The sequence below is a fragment of the Podarcis melisellensis genome, assembly GCF_964234715.1.
Source record: "Podarcis melisellensis genome assembly, chromosome: Z".
Classification (NCBI taxonomy): domain Eukaryota; kingdom Metazoa; phylum Chordata; class Lepidosauria; order Squamata; family Lacertidae; genus Podarcis; species Podarcis melisellensis.
In genome coordinates this window covers 25056956-25078881 of record NC_138547.1, presented here as the reverse complement: position 1 = coordinate 25078881, position 21926 = coordinate 25056956, and the positions used below count along the sequence as shown (strand labels likewise).

The window sequence follows — 21926 nt, the reverse complement described above, 5'->3', positions numbered from 1 at the left end:
GTGCAAATGATAAATGTCCTAGCTTTAGGTAGTTAAATAATGGATGCCTTTTAAACTGTGGGTGGGTTTATTGTTTTTATTAGTTACTATGGTATATATTTTTGTGTTTTTATATTGTAAACCACCCTGTGATCCTTGGATGAAGGGCTGTATAGACATAATAATAATAATAACAATAACAATAATAAATAATTTAATAATAATAAATACTACTAATAATTAATAGATAGAATTGGAGTAATATGCTCCCACCTTGATGTAACACTCAGCACCCAAATGGCTGGAGGTTTGTCACTTCTAGCATACAAACCTAACCTTTTCTTTTTTTATCCTTTTTTCCTTTTGAAAAGGTTACATTTCCCACGCTCCACTTAGCAAACAGAAATTATTTGCTTGGTGGATTGGCCAGAAATACTGCACTCCTGAAGGCTGTTTAGTGCTATATGTTACTGTCTACAGTAGGATTCCCATTTAGTTAACTACTTTAAAAAACCCCAGAAGGTACTTACCTGTAGAAGTTAGTCAAAAATTCCTTTGTCTAATAATGTTTCTTTACCAAGGTTTGGGTTGGTGGAATAACAGCTCCTTGAATTAGGGGTAAGGTTTTGTGGATTCCAGTTCGTTGTAATTGCCTGTCATAACTCTGTTAATTATGGTTCTATCAACTTGAAAAACTGGAGCATCAAATTTGTAACAATTTGTACTGTTAACATTTTTGTTGAGCTACTCAATGGCCTGGTTTACATGTTATGATTAAGCCATGATTTCTTTAGGCAAAGTGAGATACATAGGTGCTAGGGATGCAGGGCTCTCAGGGGAGCCAGGCCAAGACTGTGGGGCCCAAGAGTTGAGTCTGGGGAAGAGCCTGCCCGTCGGTCGGAGCTCCATAGTGAGCTCTTCTGCTGCAGGCAGCTCTGCGCCTTGAGTTTGGGGGGTGACTGAGCTAGCAAGATGCTTAGGTGGCCAATCGGCTCTGCCCTCCTGCGCATCTGGGACTGGGCAACCTGGAGGGGCGCCGAGCGGATCTTTACACCCCAGCGCTGCATATGCTTAAGACAGCCCTGGTGAGAACCCATGTTTTTTGCTGGATTATGAACTATGGGTTTATAAAGTGATGGTGTTTTATTTGAATGTCGCAAGCTTGCTTAATCATAGTTTGTTTGATTGCTCTACCCTTGATGCTTGCTCAAGCTACAAAGTAATGAGAGCAGCTGGAAAACACGCCAAATTTTGGAGGAACAACTTCTAGCTTGTTTCCTCATCATTTGTTGAACAAATGATGGCATATTGATTGATTGATTGATTGATTGATTGATTGACTGATTCAATTTATATCCTGGCCTTGCTTTTGAAGGAGCCCAGGGTTGCAGATGCAGCAAAGATAAAATATGAAAAAGAACAATAACAACTAAGACTGTTTCTAACACCCCTCCTCTAAACAGTTAAAAGAAATATCGATCAGTGATCTGAGGTATGCCAGGAACAGTGTCTTTTAGCAATCAAATGCCTAGGTAAAGAGAAGTATTTTCAAATTTCTATTGAAAGTCAGTGATGAGGGGGACAGATACACCTTATTAGGGAAGGCATTCAAAAAATGAGGGACTGCCACTGAGAAGGCCCTGACCAGGTCATTGCCAACCGGGCTGCCCCACCACCATGGTCAATGGTGTCAAAAGTGTTAGCATGCTTTAGTATTCTAACATGTTTTAAATCATTTTTCTTGATTTTACTGTTTTATCTTTTGTACTGTAAACTGCTTTGATGTTGTTGGGTTTTTTGTTTTTACAATGAAGCAGTGTATACATTTATGAAATAAATAAATAAAAGCCACTGAAAGGTCAAGGAGAACCATCAGGGTCACACTCCCCCATCTTGATAGCAGTCATCAGTCAGGGGTAATTAAAACTGGGCATGAAACCAGACTGGAATCATCTGAAGAATCTGCTTCCTCCAAGCATCCCAGAAACTGGCTAGGCACCACCCTCACAATCACCTTGCCTAGCGAGGGAATATTAGAGACTGGTTGGTAGTGTCATTTAGAATCTCTGGTTTTCACATCACCTCTTTCAGGGAAGAGGCCACAACTCCCTCCTGTGGTATGGCATTGATCTGAACTCATCCAGTCATTCCGGTTCTGTGAGATGTTGCCATACATGAAGGGATCAACAGGGCACATAGTCAGCCTCCCCACTGCAAGTGTCTTGTCAACATTTTTGGGCTGCAGCAACTGAAATTGATCTTGCAAGCTGTCATTGGGCAGGGCACCAGGGACCTCCAACATGCCTTTACCAATTTTGGCATGGAGCGGAGTAGTTTCCCCCTCAGCATGATTTGCAAAGCTGTTTGAGCATGCTCCTGAGTGGTCCATTTCTAAGTGACGCCACACTAGTCTGGACTGGTTTAATATCCTGCTCTGGACGATTGCCTGCTGTGGAGCAAGGCTGCAAGTGGAGAGTTGAAAAATCACTCAAGGCTCAATTGAGTTGGTAAACAATATTTTCCAGCATGTTGTGGCTTCCTAATAACACCTGCCCTTTTCATTTTCATGGCTGTTTTATCAGACTTCATAAACTAGAGTTGCACTTAGAACAGATACGTTTTTAAAAGGAGTGATGTGTATCACTAAACCTAACCTTGGGTGTAGCCAGGATTTATGTTGAGGGAGGGGGCAGACTTTTTGCTAGTGGGGGCAGAACCTCAGTTAAGAAATTTCCCCCCCATTGATTTACTTGATTTGGGGAGAACCTTCCCCCTGCCCTTCCCCTTCCCCCTTCCCTCCTTGGCTATGCCCATGAACCTAACTTATCTTTTTGTTCCTAATGGTCTTTCTTTCAACCATTTCTCCCCAAGACTTTCCTTGCACTGATTTTGTGTTCATCCATTCGCTCTTAATTTACTGTAAGCTGAATGGTGTTTCCATTGTAGTGATCATGTTTCCAAGACTTGTTTGCTCTGAAAGAGTTCCATGGAATGGAGTATCTACTGAGTGCACTATTTAGATTAAAAGCAGGTTTTACAAAGAGCATAACCCAAATGCAGCCAGCTTGTCTAGATAATTCTTGCAATTAGGCTTATGGATGTCTTTGAAAGGTTCAGTGAGTGAACAGGGTATGATCTTCCTTGATCTGGTATTCTTCAGTTCTTAGCATTGGTTAATGCCTGAACCTTGAATAATGCACAGGAAATTCTGGTTTTGTGAGAGCAATTATTTTGTTGCAAAATAAATTTGGCTTTGCTTGCAACACTGAATTTTCTCAGTTAAGGAAACTGTGCTGAACTTTTTGCCTCCCTTATTGGCAGATGACTCTGTGTTCTCCTCTGTTTCCTGGGCAGGGAAAAACATGAGAGTCATTTCTATTCTTCTGCAGTTTCTCTCTGAAAAAAGGTTGAAAACACTGCTGAAGCTGCAATCTCCATGCACATGTGCTCTGTGTACCAGGAGTGAGAGGATCAGGAAAACTATCATACCTTTCTAGATGGGCGAAAAGCATAGTGAGGCTGTGACCAGCACACTGGAGGTCTGAAGGCGTTTATAGGGATATGATTATGCGACTTGTGGGTGGTGTCAACTGCTGGTGCCTAGCCTTTATCACAGAGGTGGGTGGCTCTCATAAATAGACAGATGGAGACTGGTTTCCAAGGAGGCTGCCTTTCTAGGGTGGTGACAAGTATTGCCATCAGTGAAGGCTGCCGTCTTCTTGGAGCATGATCCGAAGGTTAAACAGATCTAGGTCCAATAATTGCCTGGGAGGAGGGCTGCGTGGCATCCCCATGTGTGCTCTTTTGACATTCATCATGGAACAAAAGCAGAATATAAGGCTACATTCACATCATAAATTTCAAGTGCTATGATATGTTGGACCCTTGTCAATCTTGCTTGCAATCAGAGCCAAGCACAGTTGTAGCCATGATGTTGTTTGATGAGAGAGGGACATTGGATAACATCCAAGGTTACTCATAATGAGTGCAGGCCCACTGAAGTCAAAAGGACATGAACTTGCTATCAAAACAAATACTCAAGAAAGCACTAACTGTATAAAGGTAAGCACAGGTAACGTGTGCTTCTAAGTCAGGGTGGTGCAACTTTTTATACCAAGTGGGCCGTGAGAGCACTTTGACAATATGGAACCTGTGGGCTTCACACTGCCTTGTTGTATGGGAGGGGAGAGCAAGGCCCAAATTTAACACCTCCCCAGTTATAAAAACAGCTAAGGTTTTGGGAAAGAGTCATATGGCTCTTGCAGGGTCCTAGAGCCGCCCTTTTCCAAAGCTGGAAAAGTGCTAACTGTGCTTTGGGAAGAAGACGAGAGGTCTCTAGGACCTAGAGTCCCCAAAAAGACCTCAGGGCTGTATGTTGGGCTGCCCTCTTCTAAATGGTGTTTGAAACAACTTTCTGTAGTTGAAAATATAACAAGTTCCGCATAGTTTATTGTATGGTTTTAGTTCACATCTTTGGTGATTTAAGCCATCAAACCAAGGAAGAAGACTACAAATTGGTTTCTTCTTGTTATTTTATTTTTAAATAGTTGATGAATGTTTTTGTGCGAAAGCCTTGAAAAATCTGGAATGAAGGCTATGAATTATGTATCTGCAGTGCTGGTTTTTTGTTTGTTTGTTTGCAATATCAGTTAGTGGATATTGCCTTTCATGATTTTTGTATTTATCCAGCCATTGGAGGCCACACCCCAAATAGCAAATGCTGAGACCCAGCTCCTGTGTGTGGGGCTGGAGGCTAGGCAAGCATGGCTTTGGGGCAGGGAAAGCATCCTCACCTAGCTTTTATTTTTGCCAAAACAGCGTGCAAAAGTCGTCTCTGTATATTATATGTGCTGCTTGCAAAGGAGCACACTGGAACCACTCAATTCAGAGAGCAATTATAACCTCTAGTTATGTGTCAGGGAACTGACATCTAAAGCGCCGCAGGTGCAAAGGCTCCCTGAGGTTGAGAGAGCAGTAGCAGCGGAAGAGGGAACCAGTAGAGGGCGAGCAAGAACTCCAAGGGAAAGTGAGTCGGAGGGATGGCTCAGAGACGCTTCAAGCGAAACCAGTGGGGAGGTCTCAGGACCTCCTATAGGGACACCCACACCTCGACGGAAACTGTCACGCCGAGAGGCCAGACGACGTGTTTCCGTTAAGGAGCTTTTATGTTGGAAACGTTTCCGAAAGCAGCCACTTTCGGATTCTACTAGTGATTGACGCAGCCATGCTGGAGGGGCTCCGTCACAGGCAGAGGTTTGAAAACCTGATCAAACTCTGAGGGACTTGCATTTTACGCACAAGCAGCTCATCGTCCCATCACAGCAATCCGAAAGTCACCGAAAGCCAGCTTGTGCAGAGAGAAGCATCATGAGCAACCCAGCCGGAACCGGGGGTGCAGGAGCAGCTGGAGGGGGTCCAAGCCTGGAAGAAAGGTACAGAGCGTTGGAGATCCAGTTGGCGCTGCAAACGGCGAGGCTTGAGGAGAGGAGGGCTCAGGATGCAGAAAAGGGAAAGGAGAAAACCACCCCGCTCGCCAGAAAGGTACCAGGATTGGTGCAGAAATTCGGGGGGGATCCCAGGAACTATCATGCCTTTAGAACAGAGATGCAATACGCTCTAAACTTGCAGTTTGATGACTTCCCCGACGAGGAATCGCGAGTGGCGTATGTGATTGGCCATCTCGAATCCGGGGCGAAAGATTGGGTTAGACCCCTGATGGCAGCGAATAATGAGATCTTAAAGGACACGAGGAAGTTTTTTCGTGCCATGGACCTGATGTTTTCCAGCGATATTGAGCAGGGGGTGGTGCGAAGGCAGTTAATGGCTTGCCAGCAAGGAAGCAGATCTGTCCGTGAGTACTGGACTGAATTTACTATGCTGATTCATAAATTGGGGTGGGACCTATCGGCGGAGCCCATCCAAATGCTTTTCGAAGAGGGGCTTTCTTCAACCGTCAAAGATGAGCTTTCCCGGGGGCCCAGGGCGGAGTCTATGGACCAATTAACCAAATCTGCGCTGGCCATAGGAGCGCGCCAGGAGGCGAGGGCTTTGGAAAAGCGGGAAGGGAAAGGAGACCGTTGGAGGGAGTTCCGCATTCCAGACATTCCAGAGCCATCTTTCCCGCCGGCAGAGCCGATGGAAGTTGGAACAGCGCGGGCGCGCGCAGTTTCAAATCCCAGTGAAGGGCGGAAGAAGGAGGGAAAGAGCGCCAAGAGATGTTATCTCTGCCAACAGCCAGGGCACTTTGCCAGAGTCTGCCCACAAAGAAAGGAATGGCAAGGGATGGCAGGAGCTGTTGGGGGAAAGGAAGAGGAAAGCAAGGAGCAAGTAAAAGCCAACGCCTGGCTGCCACCGTCGGGGCACAGCAGCCAGGCCAAAGAGCAATGAAAGTGCCCATGCCAGAACCTCCCAGACCTGCTTTAGTGATAGAGGTGTTACTAGAACTGCCAAACGGACACCCACTAAAGGTCAAGGCGCTTTTGGATTCAGGCAGCTCCTGTAATTTCATGAGTAAGGAGTTTGCAGCTGAGCACCAGATACAGACCATCCCTTTAAGTAACCCCTTGCAGGTGACTACGATTGACGGCAGAGAGCTGTTGGGGGGAGAAGTTAGCCAACAGACTGTCCCGATGATAATGAGAGTGGCAAGGCACACCGAACAGATAGCGTTTAATGTGGCCATCCTGGGAGGAGCGCCCATCATTTTGGGGATGAGCTGGCTGGCGCTACACGATCCGCTAGTGGGCTGGCATCAGAGGGTGGTCTCCTTTGGGTCAGCGCATTGCCTAGAACACTGCAAGGAGGGGAAGGTCTCGGGAGGAGACAGAGTCACCCTAGCGGGGATGGAAGTGATGGGCAAAGGGAAGGTGCCCCCGCAATACGCAGATCTGAGCAACGTATTCAGCGAAAGGGAAGCAGACAAACTGCCACCGCATAGACCCTTTGACTGTCAAATCAACCTACTCCCAGGGGCCCAACTCCCAGTAGGCAAGCTGTACGCCATGTCAGACAGGGAGATGCAGGAGCTGAGGGAGTTCATTGACAAAAACTTGAAGCGAGGTTTCATCAGAGAGTCCCGAGCGGTGGGGGGCAGCCCAGTGTTTTTTGTGGACAAAAAGAACACAGACAAACCGAGACTGGTGTGTGACTTCAGGGCCCTCAATGCAGTGTCGGAGCCCCTGGCTTTCCCTATGCCCCGAATTGACGACATTTTGACCAGAGTAAGGAAGGGAAAGATTTTTACAAAACTGGACCTGCGGGGGGCGTACAATCTGATACGCATAAGGAAGGGAGATGAATGGAAGACCACCATGTTTACCCCTTTGGGAGCCTTTGAATACCTCGTTATGCCCTTCGGTCTACAAGGGGGCTCCGCCTGTTTTCAAGCTTTTATAAACCACGTTCTGGGACCTTTGCTCTACAAGAACTGTGTGGCCTTTTTAGACGACGTGTTGGTGTATTCGGAAGATGAGGAACAGCATGTGAGGGACGTTCGAGAAGTGTTGGGCAGGCTGCAAGCCAACCAGCTGTGGGTGAAACTGGAGAAGTGCCAGTTTCATACCAAGGAGGTGGAATTCCTGGGGTACCGCTTGTCAGACAAGGGATTGGCCATGGATCCAGGCAAGGTTCAAGCGGTACTGGAATGGAAGACACCGAAGACCAAGAAGGACGTGCAAAGATTCTTGGGGTTTGGGAACTTTTATCGGAAGTTCATCAAGAACTTTGCCCACTTGACGGCGCCCATCACCGACTGCCTCAGCAGCAAGAAGAAATTTGTTTGGACGGTGGAGGCGGATCGAGCCTTTGAAGAACTGAAAAGGGCTTTCGCCTCGGAAGAACAACTTCTGCATGTGGATTTACAAAAACCCATGAGAGTGGAAACAGATGCATCCGACCGGGCTATAGGGGCGGTCCTTCTTCAACAGGGGAGGAGTGCGTCGGAGTGGAGACCGTGTGCATTCTTCTCGCGGAAACTGAATAAGTCCGAGAGGAATTACACGGTGTATGACAGGGAACTACTTGCCATTCACGAAGCATTCCGGAGGTGGAGACATTTATTAATTGGGGCACAACACAAGGTGCAAGTGTGCACCGACCACAAAAATTTAGAGTATTGGAGAACAGCTCGAGTGCTCAACCAACGACAAGTGAGATGGGCACAGGAATTCTCCAAATTTAACTTTGAGATTTGTTATGTGCCAGGCCCAGAAAACGTCAGGGCGGATGCGCTCTCACGCAAACCAGAATATTGGGAAGGGGAGGAGGTGATCGAAGAGAGACATGTCATCCCGGAGGACCGCTGGGTGTGTGGGGCGGCGCTGGTGGGGCAACGGGAACTGGTGGAGGAAACGGAAAATGATGAATATGCCCAGGATAAGCTCAGAGGTCTCAGGGGGGAGGGCGAGAGCCCCGGAGGTTTTGAGGAAAGAAATGGGGCATTGTATTACAAAGGGGCACTGTATATACCCGAAGGTGAATTGAGGGGGAGAGTACTCAAGCAGTTGCATGATAGCCCCACGGCGGGACATTTTGGGCAACACAAAACCATGTGGTTGGTTACCAGGGAATTTTGGTGGCCTAAGGTGAGGGAAGATGTAAGGGAGTATGTAAGAGGGTGTGACCAATGTCAGCGAGCCAAAGGGGAAAGAAGGGCGCCGGCAGGGTTATTAGAACCTTTACCCACACCAGAACGGCCTTGGGAAGCGATATCAATAGATTTTATGACGGATCTGCCAAGGTCCAAGGGGAAAACAGCCATCATGGTAGTAGTAGACCTGTTAACTAAGATGTGCCATTTTGTAGCATGCTCACATGCAGTCACAGCGGAAGAAACGGCGAAGTTGTTTGTGGAACATATCTTTAGGTTGCACGGGGCTCCCTCGAGGGTGATCTCAGATCGAGGCAAACAATTTACTTCCAGGTTCTGGAGGAAGCTCATGAGCTTGCTACACGTGGAAGTTGATTTTTCAACTGCCCGGCACCCTGAAACCAACGGGCAGGCGGAAAGGGCAAATGGCATTCTTCAACAATATCTTAGGTGTTATGTCAATGACAGAGAGAACGATTGGGTCGAAAAGTTGGCGTTGGCAGAATTTGCCTACAATAATGCGGAGAATGTGTCCACAGGGATGAGTCCCTTTTTGGCTAATTACGGGTGTCACCCCAGGGCATTTCCAGGGGAAGGAGGGGAGAGATGGAGCGTTCCAGCGGCTGAACATTTTGTAGAAGAGATGGAAGCCATCCATCAGCAGCTCCAGCTCAACTTAGAAAGGGCCAAGGCACAATATAAGAAGCAGGCAGACAAGAACAGAAGGGAAGGTGAAACCATAAGGGTGGGGGATCAAGTGTGGTTGTCAACCCAAGGGTTGCCGTTCAAAGGGGGTTGTAAGAAACTGAGGCCCAGAAGATTGGGACCCTTTGAGGTGATTCAGCAGGTCAACCCGGTAGCTTTCAAACTCCGATTACCCAACCACATGAAATTGCACCCAGTGTTCCACAGGTCGTTACTGTCACCATACAGGGGGGGACGTGAAGGGGAGCACGTCAGGGGACCAGCCTTGGAAGAGAGGGAACGCCGCAACCATGTAGCGGAAATCCTCGATTCCAGGTGGAAGGGTAATCAGGTGGAGTATTTGGTGGCGTGGGAAGGGGAACCGGAGTCAGAAAACACCTGGGTAAGTGCAGAGGAAGTCAATGACGAGGTTTTAACAGAAACGTTCCACCAAAGGTTCCCGAGGAAACCTCAGCCTATAGCAAGGTTTAGGAGGGAGTATTTCGGCACCACCGATGAGGAAGAGGAAATGGAAGGGTTCGCGGAGTCGGAGTTGGAAGATGGAGTGGACTCTGATGACGAAGAGTACCTAGAGAGTAGGAACAGCAACAAGTGGAAGGAAGTGTTCGCGACGTCGGAAGATGAGGGAGGTTCTTTCAGGGGTTTTACCTCCTCACCGCCAGTAGGAGAGGAGACGGGAGGGGGTGAAGGGGGCCCTGGAGGGGAGGTGGATGTCAGGGAACTGACATCTAAAGCGCCGCAGGTGCAAAGGCTCCCTGAGGTTGAGAGAGCAGTAGCAGCGGAAGAGGGAACCAGTAGAGGGCGAGCAAGAACTCCAAGGGAAAGTGAGTCGGAGGGATGGCTCAGAGACGCTTCAAGCGAAACCAGTGGGGAGGTCTCAGGACCTCCTATAGGGACACCCACACCTCGACGGAAACTGTCACGCCGAGAGGCCAGACGACGTGTTTCCGTTAAGGAGCTTTTATGTTGGAAACGTTTCCGAAAGCAGCCACTTTCGGATTCTACTAGTGATTGACGCAGCCATGCTGGAGGGGCTCCGTCACAGGCAGAGGTTTGAAAACCTGATCAAACTCTGAGGGACTTGCATTTTACGCACAAGCAGCTCATCGTCCCATCACATTATGTCAGCACAAGTTCTGTCAAGCCAGGCCTGTAGCAATATGCCTCCGAAGGAAAAGCGTTTTATAAAAGCCCTCCAGGTCCTGGCTTCCTTCCTATACATTCTTCTATTTAGTTGGCCAATAGCAATGCACCCAAAGGAAAGGTATTGTAGCCCTTTGAATATCTAGTAGTACATTGACAGATCTTCTGCCGTGCAACCTGCCACTCCTAGGGCTGCTACTGAGGAGACTAAAGGGAGAGAGGAGGGTTCTTAGGAGTTGAGGCATGTCTACTGGTGACTTTCCAAACTATGGATTGGCTCAGGAAATGATCCAAGTTCTTTCCAAATCTTTTGGAATGAATTTGCATGAAGGGAGAGGGTGTATCAGGCCAAATGCCTATCTAGTTCAGCATCCTGTTCTTATAGTAGCCAACCAGGTATCTATGGGAAGCCTGTGATCAGGACCTGAGTTCAACACAGGGGTGTAGCTAGCCGCTCCGGCACCTGGAGTGGCAAGGGCAGGGCAAGCCGCCCAGGGGGCTGCCGTGACGATCCACCGGGGGGGGGGCGCCACGGCAATCTGCTCAGGGGGGCTCCGCTGCAAGCTGTGCATTGAGTCCGCCTGGCGGACGCAAGACCCATGCTGCTGTTTCAGGCAGCGCGGGGCCCCGATTCACTGCGTCACTCCCAGGAGAGATGCGTGGCTCAGGCGCGCCGCAGGCCAGGCCCAGTGGTAAGTGCCACCCCCCACAATTTTGTCACCTCCTCAGGGTTGACAGCTGGGGCGGACCGCACCCCCCGCACCCCCTTCCTATGCCCCTGGTTCAACAGTGCTTTCCCCAATAGTAATTCACAGCAATAGGTATTCAGAGAAATACTGCTTTTCACAATGGAGGTAGAACAAAGCCACTGTGGCTAGTATCCACTGGTAGCCTTCCTCCCCTACTATGAATTTGTCCAGTCCTCTTTAAAAAACCATTCAAACTGGTGGTATCACAATATCCTGTGGGAGCAAACTCCACAGTTTTGACTATCTGCTGTGTGGTGAAGTGCTTTCTTTTGTCTGTCTGGAATCTTCCAGCACTTAGTTTCATTTGGAGGCCCTGAGTTCTAGTATTATGAGAAAGCGAAATGTGTAATTCTATACACTTCTGTCATGTATCTTCTGATTCACCTTTCTTTCGAAGCTAAAAATGCCCCAAATGTTGTCACCTTTCCGCATGGGGAACTTGTTCTTGATGATTTTGGTTGCCCTTTCCTGAACCTTTTCTTGCAATATCCTTTTTTGAGGCGAGGTTACTGAAACTCTACACAGTGCTTCAAGTGTGGTCTCACCATAGACCTGTATAACATTATTACAATATCAGCAGTTTGATTTTCAGTCCCTTTCAGTAGCAGCCGCAGAATGGAGGAAGATCTCTTTCCCTCTACAAAGTGACTCACTGAGATTATGCCTGACGCAGGTGGCTGTTACTGATTGAATAATGCTATTTTAATAGCTTTTTATCTGATGATTAGTACATTGTATTGGAGTATTTGAGTTCTGATTTGTTTTTGACTCTTAGATTCTTTTGACTATAATGCATCTGACTATAATGCAGTTAAGACATTTTCTAAATATGATAAATGATTTTTGAGATGAGCGAGTTCTCACTCAGTTATAATGCAAGCTGCCATATCACGGCCTTCGATATTTGGAGAAAGCTGGAAATGGATTATTGATTGTCTTCTGTATCTATGTGAAAATACAGCTTTAAGCACAGAGTAAGGGACCAAAATAAAAAATAAAAAATGAGTTCACCAAATAGGTTACACAGGATATAGCAAGGCTGGTGTCATTAGCAGTGCACATGTGTTAAGGTGACAGTAATTACTATGGAATTACGTGAGTTCCTGCTGTTGAAATAGCACTGATGTTAATTAAGCAGATCCGATGTGGCTTGGATAATGTTTACAGCCCTGACAGATAGGGCTTCTGGCATATGACGGCTGTTAAAACAAGCGTCACTAGTGATTTATGAGTTTGAACACTGAAGTGGCAAATGTATTTTGTTTCATACATGAAGCAGGGATTGGCCTTTCCAATTTCCATGCTTGTTGATGTCTTGTTACAAACTAGGTGTCATTAGAGACATTAAGACCCAGGGAAAATTGGTCGATGTATCGATTCCTTGCACTCCTAAAGCCTGATAAACTGCTGGGCTCCCATGGTGACTGTGGGGCCCTGGGTGCCAACCAAAGCCTTCCGGGAATCCTAATTTTGGGGGAGAGGGGTGCCTAAGTGCCAGATGTTTTATGAAATTATATTTTGTGCTGTCTACAACAGTTTGTTAGATTTCACATTGGGTCCAAAACGGTTGGGAACTTTTGAAAGCAGAGAGGGGTTTTGTGTGGAACAACTAAAACAACGGCCCACATATATTTACATTTTTTTAAAAAAGAAAACTTTTTTCCAAAGCATTTTCTTGAATTATGTATAAAAAAGAATATAAACACAATTGGGATATACACCAAAGATAAATTGTTTGCCTGTCACATTACAGAACCACTCATCACTTGATGTTTAACAGCTGTGCGAGAGGACAACATTTTTTAAAAAATAAATCACAGTTATGCAGTCCAAATTTCATGAATTGCTGCTGGCAAAGATCTTGATATATCTACCCAGATAAATTGCTCTAGATAAATTTATGGGGATGGTGTTTCACCTCCCCTTTTCCCCCATCTAGAAATGTGAGTTTCTGAATGATGATGTTGCTGTCTGCTTACTGAGCTCCAACCATGTGTACCCATCTTTGTCCACTGTCATGTTGACAGGGCCGGCCCACCCATGAGGCAAGGTGAGGTGACTGCCTTGGTCTGCAGGATCCACAGGGGCAGCAGATTTGGCCTCCAAGAAATACGTAGCCCAGTGCTGCAGTTGCTGCTGTAGTGGCAATAACAGCTGGGGTGCAGTTCTTGGAGGACAAATCTTGCTGTCACCTCAGCAGCTCCTTCCAGTTCTGCCACCTACAGAGGTGGTGCTACTGGTCTCCTCTGACCCTTGGCCCCAGTGTAGATCTTCATTCCACCCTTGTTCTTCATGCAGATCTTCACTTACCTCTTCTCCCCTGGCTGGGGGGGGGGGTGTCGTGCCATTTTGTGGTTTTCTTCAGGTGCCAAAATGTCTTGGGCCAGCCCTGCACATTGCTATTTCACCCCCCTCCAACTTTCCCTTTGTTGTTTGCCCAATAAGGCATAGTTGTGTAGATCCTATAGCAGCTGTTTTCTTCCAGGTTTAATTCGTAATTATTATATGAATATGGGACGCAGGTGGCGCTGTGGGTTAAACCACAGAGCCTAGGACTTGCCGATCAGAAGGTCGGCAGTTTGAATCCCTGCGACGGGGTGAGCTCCCGTTGCTCGGCCCCAGCTCCTGCCAACCTAGCAATTCAAAAGCACAAAGTGCAAGTAGATAAATAGGTACCGCTCCAGCGGGAAGGTAAACGGCATTTCCGTGCGCTGCTCTGGTTCACCAGAAGAGGCTTAGTCATGCTGGCCACATGACCCGGAAACTCTCTGCGGACAAACATCGGCTCCCTTGGCCAATAAAGCGAGATGAGCACCGCAACCCCAGAGTCGGTCACAACTGGACCTAATGGTCAGGGGCCCCTTTACCTTTACTAAGGACTCATAAATTTGAAGTGTGCAAAAGAACTTAGAGAACTGCCATCCATGGTACCAACCTTTCCATATTGTTGCCACCGCCACTGTGCTTATAAGCTCCCAAGCTAGTGGGGAAGCAAGGATCCCCGTAAGTCCTCGGGCTGTTATCCTAGAATTTGGGGGAGCTTCCAGCCAACTCCCTTCAGCTTCTACTGGGTGCAAGAGTTGATCCATATCTTTAATATTCCCTAAACTTTAAAGCAGTCTGGCTCGTGGGAGATGAACCATAGTGTTCTATAACAACCAGCCTACCTACTGTATTCAAAAAGGTTAAGAGAGTGTAATAAAACATAAACTCAGCATCTAACTAACACTTGATCAACGCTTGCAGGCAGATGGAACATTCTTCCAGATGTTCCAGTGAACACAAATAAGACTTTGGTATAATACTGCTTTAAATATATGGTATTAATATGGTCTAACACTTTGCCCTCCTGTGTGGGGTCAGCCCTTCAGTGATCTGGTTACCAGTGATCTTCAGTATCTTCAGTAGAGGTTCCTGGGAATGCTTGTGGATGAGCTCTGCAACCTCATGGGATCTCAGGGTTGTATCCAATGTTAGCCATATGCCACTGAAATTAATGCCCACCTCCCATTCCCCTTACAGAGCTACAAGCCCCAGAGTGGTTTAACAATCATTCCTTCTTCACAGAGAACTCGTGTTGTGCTTTATGTGTAGGGATGACATATGTCTAGAATTTCTCGAACATAGCCAGGATTAATCCGTCAAAAATGGCGTCTGGGCGGAATTTTTGAAAGCCGGTTAAAATGTCCAGGAAAACCTGGGCGTATGGCAGCCCACACCGGAAAAGTGTTGAATTGTTTTCACTTCTTGAAATATGGAAACCCTATTTATGTGGCCACACCCAAATTCTGATTGATAAGCTCACACAGTAGCCATGTGAATAGCAGGGATAAGATGTTTGCTTTTACCAGTGGCTGGAAGCTGCAGAAGGGGAAATGATCGTGATCAAGTCTTGCTTAAGGGGTTCCTACAGGCATCTGGTTGGCCACTGTGAGAACAAGATGCCCAGACTTGGTGGGCTATTGGTCTGACACAGCAGGCTCTTCTTAGGTTGTTAGAAGCTATAGCTCTTGGTAGGGTATTGTAACCAGTGCTTCCACTTGAGCAATAAGTTAAGGCTCTGCTGATGGAACTAACGTGAACTGGCGGTGAACTTTGATATCAGGTGAGTCATAGTAGTCACTGTTGAAATAAGGAGAAATATCCTGAGAGAAGTTGAGACTGAATATTTGCACTCTTGATGGAATGTCTGATAAGTGGAAACATCTGGCGAAAGCTGTTAGAGCAGTTTAAAACAGCGAAGCAAACTATTTGTATCATGTTCTGCATAAAAAACATAATTCTGATTTGTTTGTTTGTTAATATTTCAGATTTTTCTGCTTGCCTGCCCACCCTGTCATCTTGCAATGGTTGTCTTCAGGTAACACTTTTATCAACTTTCATATGTCATTTAATTTTATGTGAAATATTTTAGGTCACATGTCAGAGGGGGGAAAAACTTACCATGATTACTAGTCACTTCATTAAAAAGGTGACTTGACAAGATAAAATACAAACAGATAAAATCAATTTAAAATCAGAAAATTTAAAACAATGTACATTACATGATTCATAAAATGCTCACCCAGCAATACAATAATGACCCTAGAGCAGCATGTAATAGTTACATAACAAATATATGAAAAATAGTTACATAACAAATATCAGAAAATAAAAAAGCATTAGATCAAGAAAACATTAAAATAATTTAAAACTTATATCAGTAGGTATGGGCCTGATAAATTCAGTTATTTCTGAATGCTTGCACACACAAAAATGCATCTTTTGGCTGTATCACTAACCGGAAAATGTCACTAACTGGGAAAATGTGCATCATTATATACCAATTACAGTGGTACCTCGGGTTAAATACTTAATCTGTTCCGGAGGTCCGTACTTAACCTGAAACTGTTCTTAACCTGAAGCACCACTTTAGCTATTGGGGCCTCCCGCTGCCGCTGCGCCGCCAGAGCACAATTCCTGTTCTCATCCTGAAGCAAAGTTCTTAACCTGAAGCACTATTTCTGGGTTAGCGGAGTCTGTAACCTGAAGCGTATGTAACCCGAGGTACCACTGTACATAAGCATTGAAATATAAACATCTATATCCATCTATCTATATCATCTATCTATCTATCATCTATCTATCTATCTTCTGTCTGTCTAACATCTATAATTAAAATATGCAATAAAACAAACACAGTAATTAAAACAGGAGACTTGGATTGAGAGATGAAGAGAGTGCTTGTATATAGCTGCATCACCTGAAGCCAGCAGAATGCCAATATGGATAGGCATGGATAATGCAAATCTCTTGCATTAAAAAAACCAACTTCTTACATTTTATGCAGTCATATGGAACATCTGTTAAAAAATGTATGTTCTTACATTGTAAAGGTGACTCTATACTTTCCCTTTTTTAGGTTGCAGATGCATATGCTTAATGGGGCACTCTTGGCGTTGCTGTTTCCTGTGGTTAACACTCGATTGGTGAGTAAGCAAAACCTGCCTCTCTCCTTACTTGACTCTGTGTTCTCTCCTAGATATTACTCTTACATTCCATAACAGCACTCTTTCCCTGGAAAGACACTTGACCTTTGCAGTGGATTCCAGGCAGGGCCAACATGGAAGTCAGCACACAGTACCACTTAGGCAATGCTCTCATTTTTAACAGAGTACAGTGATCTTCGACCACACACATTTGTAATAATGGAAGTACGGGTTATGCTAATGTCTCCTTTTCAGGTAAGAATGTCTATCATGCAGCAATTAAACCCATATAATTAAACACTCATTATATATAGCTATATAACTACGTGGGTCACTTAAAGCAAGAGAACCCCACACTATTTGACTAAAATCTGAATGCGCAGAGTGCAATTTTGTGTATTGTTGTTTGTTTGTACCGATCTGTCTTGACTTCACCCCTAGTGCGCCTCTGGGTGTGAAGTCAAACCACTGAAGAACCACAGCACCTGTTGTGACTGCAGAGATTGATAACTCATAACTGCTACCTCCCTTCACCTTTTCCAAAAATAAAATAACCAGGTACTCATATTTTGGAATGAGCTATGGAGCTGTGCATATTTTTATTTATCCAAATTTTGTTCTCCAGCCTATCATTCTAGAACAACAGGTGTCCTGTCTTGATGACAGTGACTGAAAAGAATTGGGTTACCAAACTCAAATCTTGTTTCGATACTTTAGCAGTTCTTCCCAATCAACAGAGAATCTTAATGAGATGTCTTATGAATCAACAGCTGGTTAGATTAAAAAGTAAATGGACCCCTGACCATTAGGTCTAGTAGTGGCTGACTCTGGGGTTGCGGCGCTCACCTTGCTTTATTGGCCGAGGGAGCCGGCGTACAGGTCATGTGGCCAGCATGACTAAGCCTCTTCTGGTGAACCAGAGCAGTGCACGGAAATGCCGTTTACCTTCCCGCCGGAGCAGTACCTATTTATCTACTTGCACTTTGACGTGCTTTCGAACTGCTAGGTTGGCAGGAGCAGGGACCAAGCCACGGGAGCTCACCCCGTCGTGGGGATTCGAACCGCTGACCTTCTGAACAGCAAGTCCTAGACTCTGTGATTTAACCCACAGTGCCACCCGCGTCCCTATTTAAAATGATTACCTTCATTATCAAGATTATCATGGCTTAGTTGTGAGGAGCAGAAGTGAACTTGTTGGCAAACCAGAATGGAACTTTCAGACAGATTTCATTCTCCAGATTTTGCACTGCCATTTCCATTTCCCCAAATGTGCACAAAATAAAAATTTCACTTTTAAAATGTATTTTAAAACTGTGCATTCTGGGGGTAATATACAGAAAAGCATACAAAACACATATTTTTGGAGGAAGAATCTATACAACCTGGTCAAAATATGTACAAATTAAATGCAGATTCCTCTTGCCTATACATTCTTAAAAACAGAATGATTGAACGCCAGTGAAACTGACATGGTTAATCTATCCATTCTTGCTCATGTAAGAAAAACTGTTGATTCTTTACCCCCTTAGTGCCCAACTTGAGTGTGCAGAGAAAGGGATGCCTTTGGTAGATGGCATCTGTCTTGTTGGTAAGAACTAGGCAGGCAGCATAGCAACACCCTGTGTTTGGACAAGTCAATTCAAGACTTGCTTGCCTCTCATAAGTGGGTGTTCCTAGAGGGAGGCCGTTTCAGACTGTTCCATTTGTATAGGATGTCACTGGGTGCGGTGATGGTGGTAGCGTACACTAGTCCTCTGAAATATTTGTTCACCTGCCTCTACTAACTTTTGCCTGCAAAATGCTAAATTCAGATATAATGACTTTTGCTTGCAGTAGGCCTTTGGCATGGTGAGTCACAAATAAGTATCTGCTCTGAATTAATGCAGAGGAATTAAGACAAGCCACTTCTATATCAGACACAGATATGAGGTATCTGAAGAAGTGTGCATGCACACGAAAGCTCATACCAAGAACTAACTTAGTTGGTCTTTAAGGTGCTACTGGAAGGATTTTTTTTGTTTTGACTATGGCAGACCAACACGGCTACCTATCTGTAACAGATATGAGGGCCAGTGAACTCACAAAGTGCCAGTGAAGTTAACTCTTTATTCAAAGAAACAAAACAGCTCAGGCCTAATGAGCCCAGTAACTCCACAGTAGATCTTGCCCCAACTAGGCAGTTATGAGGACTGAAAGTCCCTGCCTTCCCACAGCACCCTAAGATGACTCCTTGCCCTGGTCCTTCCCAAGCAATCTGAGACTTCATTGCCTTGTCTCCCTTTGCTCTGCACTCTGCTGTGTCCAGAAGGGCAGCGGAGCTGATTGCAGCAGGATGAGGAGACACCCTGGCTTCTTCAGCACCCTGCCTGATCTCTGCTTTGTGGCCCTTTCTCCTCTCCAGCCTCCTCCTCTGCCTCAGGTTCTGGACTTCTCTCTGCCTCAGACTCCTCCTGCTTACCAAACCCTGTTGCCTCTTCAGCTTCTGACACCCCCTCCTCCCAGCATACTCCCTCTTCTCCCTCTGACCATTCATTGTTGTCCCACCACCCAATCCCCTGGCTCTGAGCCTTCTTCCCTTGTGGGTTACCCAGCTGGTGCCCCCCCCCTCCTCTGCAGCCAGCCAGTCCATGACTTTCTATAATATAAGAACTTTCCTGAAACACACACACACACACACACACACAAAAAAAAACCAACCCAGGGAAGTTAAACACAAAATTTTAAAAGAAATGCAAAAGATATACAGTTTACTTCTTGAAAAGTTTTTTTTTAACCAAGTCATTTAAATGCTTTAATCTTCAGAAAGCTAATGAAATAAAGCACAACTTTTATCTGTTACAGGTCTTCCTTACTAATCCCCCTTTTCCTGTTGGACCATTTTAATTAGGGCTGAGAGGAAATTGTCACATATCATGAAAGCGAGTGTATAAGAAGCCAGCTGTCATAATTACAAAAGTCAGTTTGGTAATTTCTAATATGCACAGCACCAAACCTTTCTTTATAACCAGCAGGAGTAGTTTCTCCGGCTTTTGTTGGAAAGCTTAGAACCCGCTGAACAGATTGACACAAACAAGGTGTCATTGAAACCCCCATGATGTACAAACAAAGTACTTCCAGTGCTCAGTTTCACAATCTGCTCGCTGACATTTATAATTCAAAGATCTGCCAAGCCCCCACTTTAGCACTTGGGTGTTTGTTCCTGTTGCCTGACCATGTTAGCCACATAGTGAACAGCAGCAATTTAGGCCCAGGGTTCTCTGCCTGAGTAGGCTTTGGTGATCCAAATGCAGAAATAATAATGGCCTGGTTCTCAGGAAACTATGGTGTACTGAGACCGTGTGAATGCACTGCCTCCTGGGGAGAAAATCACATCCAGTTTGTTCCTCTCTAGTCCTTTTTATCCTTGTGTGTGGTAGAGCAGCTCAGACAAGCAGTGCTGGCCCACCAATGAGGCAAGGTGAGGCAACTGCCTCGGGTGGCAGGATCCCCAGGGGCAGCAAATCCTGATGTAGGTCTTTATTTCCCCCCTTGTTCCTGATGTAGCTCTTCTCTAACCTTTTCTTCCCTGGCGGGGAGGGAGACCCCATTTTGTTGTTCGCCTCAGGTGCCAAAATGTATTAGGCCAGCATTGAAGAGACAGGGTTTGGCTTAATGTATCATTCAAACCCGGGGTCATGGGTAATACTTCTCTGCTAAGCATGAGCTACAGCCCAGGTTTCTTCCTGCAGATCTTCCTGCAGATCATGGTTTTTTATTTAATAATAATATCCTGCCTTTTTTCTCAGACCAGGATTCAAGGCAGCTTACACAAATTAAAACAGCACTGATAAAATACAAAATGCTAAAAACATATTAAAAATAATAGTTGGAAAGTAATTAAACTCTAATAGAATTAAAACAATATAAAAACAAATATTTTAAGATGCAGATCATAAAAAGAGCACAGCACTATTTAAAAGCCCTTTCCTTAAAAACAAAAAACAGAAAAACTCCCATCAGTCTCCCAAATCCCAGAATAAAACAGTTTTCACCTGCTGGCGGAAGGACAACAAGGAGGGAGCCAATCTAGCTTCTCTAGGGAGGGAGTTCCAGAGGACCTGGATGACATTCTGATCAGAGTTCTGTCTTAATTGCAATGCTGCCCTGAGCTAAAATTACCTGGGAGGGGAGGAACAAAGCAGCTGCAGTTTCCTTCCTGAGAGTTTACACATACACACTAAGCCCTGGTCTGGTTTAGCATTACATGCAAATGTGGCAGTATTCCCCTCTCAACTTCTCAAACATGGTTAAGTCTTTGGAAGTGCCGCCCCCACCCCCAATGAAAAGAGAGCCTGGAGCCCCCCATGGGCCTATGGCTAATTTCTCTTCTCCCACATACATTTCCCTCCCATGCTTTTTCACTATTAACTGTAGCAGCGGTTCCCAACTCCACAAATAACTGCTTGTGGACCACTTAATGATTTTTCTATCTGTTGAAGCAATTGCAATGCACTGTGCTAGATGCTGTGTGGGTTTTAACTGCATTTTTAAAAAAATCACTTTCATTTTGTATTGCAGTTTTCCATTTTTAAACTTTTATTTATTTCATTTACATCCTGCTTTTCTTCCCAAGGAGCTCAAGGTGACATATATGGTTCAATTCTTCCCTATTTTATCCTCACAATAACCCTGTGAGGTAAATTAGGCCCGAGACTGTGACTGGGCAAAGGTTTTCCAGGGAGTCCCATGGCTGAGCATCAATTTGAACCTGAGACTCCCAATTCCTAGTCCAACACCACACATGAATTGATATTGCAATACAATATAAGAAATAAAATAAACAGCAACATGTCATTAAAAAACAGTAAATATAATGCAATGCATATGGTGCCTCCCATCTTTAACCACAAATCCACAGACATGTCACAGCCCACCTGAATGAAGCTCAGAAGCCACCTGTAATCAGTGGGCCACAGTCCGGAAATCCCTATCTGTCTGGTAAAGGTAAAGGGATCCCTCACCATTAGGTACAGTCGCAGACAAATCTGGAGTTGCGTGCTCATCTTGCTCTATAGGCCGAGGGAACTGGCGTTTGTCTGTAGACAGCTTCCGGGTTATGTGGCCTAAGCCGCTTCTGGCGAACCAGAGCAGCGCACGGAAACGCCATTTACCTTCCGCCAGAGCGGTACCTATTTATCTACTTGCACTTTGACGTGCTTTTGAACTGCTAGGTTGGCAGGAGCAGGGTTCGAGCAACGGGAGCTCACCCTGTCGCGGGGATTCGAACCACCGACCTTCTGATTGGCAAGCCCTAGG

The 21926-nt window shown here is 45.5% G+C and overlaps 1 protein-coding gene and 1 long non-coding RNA gene across 8 annotated transcripts in view; both read left to right on the top strand.

Moving 5' to 3' along the window:
- TMEM164 (transmembrane protein 164) overlaps positions 1-21926 on the top strand; it is a 57835-nt gene that overhangs the window by 10469 nt on the left and 25440 nt on the right. For all 7 annotated transcript variants that reach the window (XM_081897485.1, XM_081897487.1, XM_081897484.1 and 4 more), the window contains exons 3-4: positions 15474-15523; positions 16565-16631. In XM_081897485.1, coding sequence (XP_081753611.1) covers positions 15474-15523; positions 16565-16631 — 117 coding nt within the window. The remainder of the gene's footprint in view (positions 1-15473; positions 15524-16564; positions 16632-21926) is intronic.
- LOC309362085 lies at positions 17804-20589 on the top strand. The gene is made up of 2 exons (XR_014164786.1): positions 17804-18560; positions 18699-20589. It is a non-coding gene; the product is annotated as an uncharacterized lncRNA (long non-coding RNA).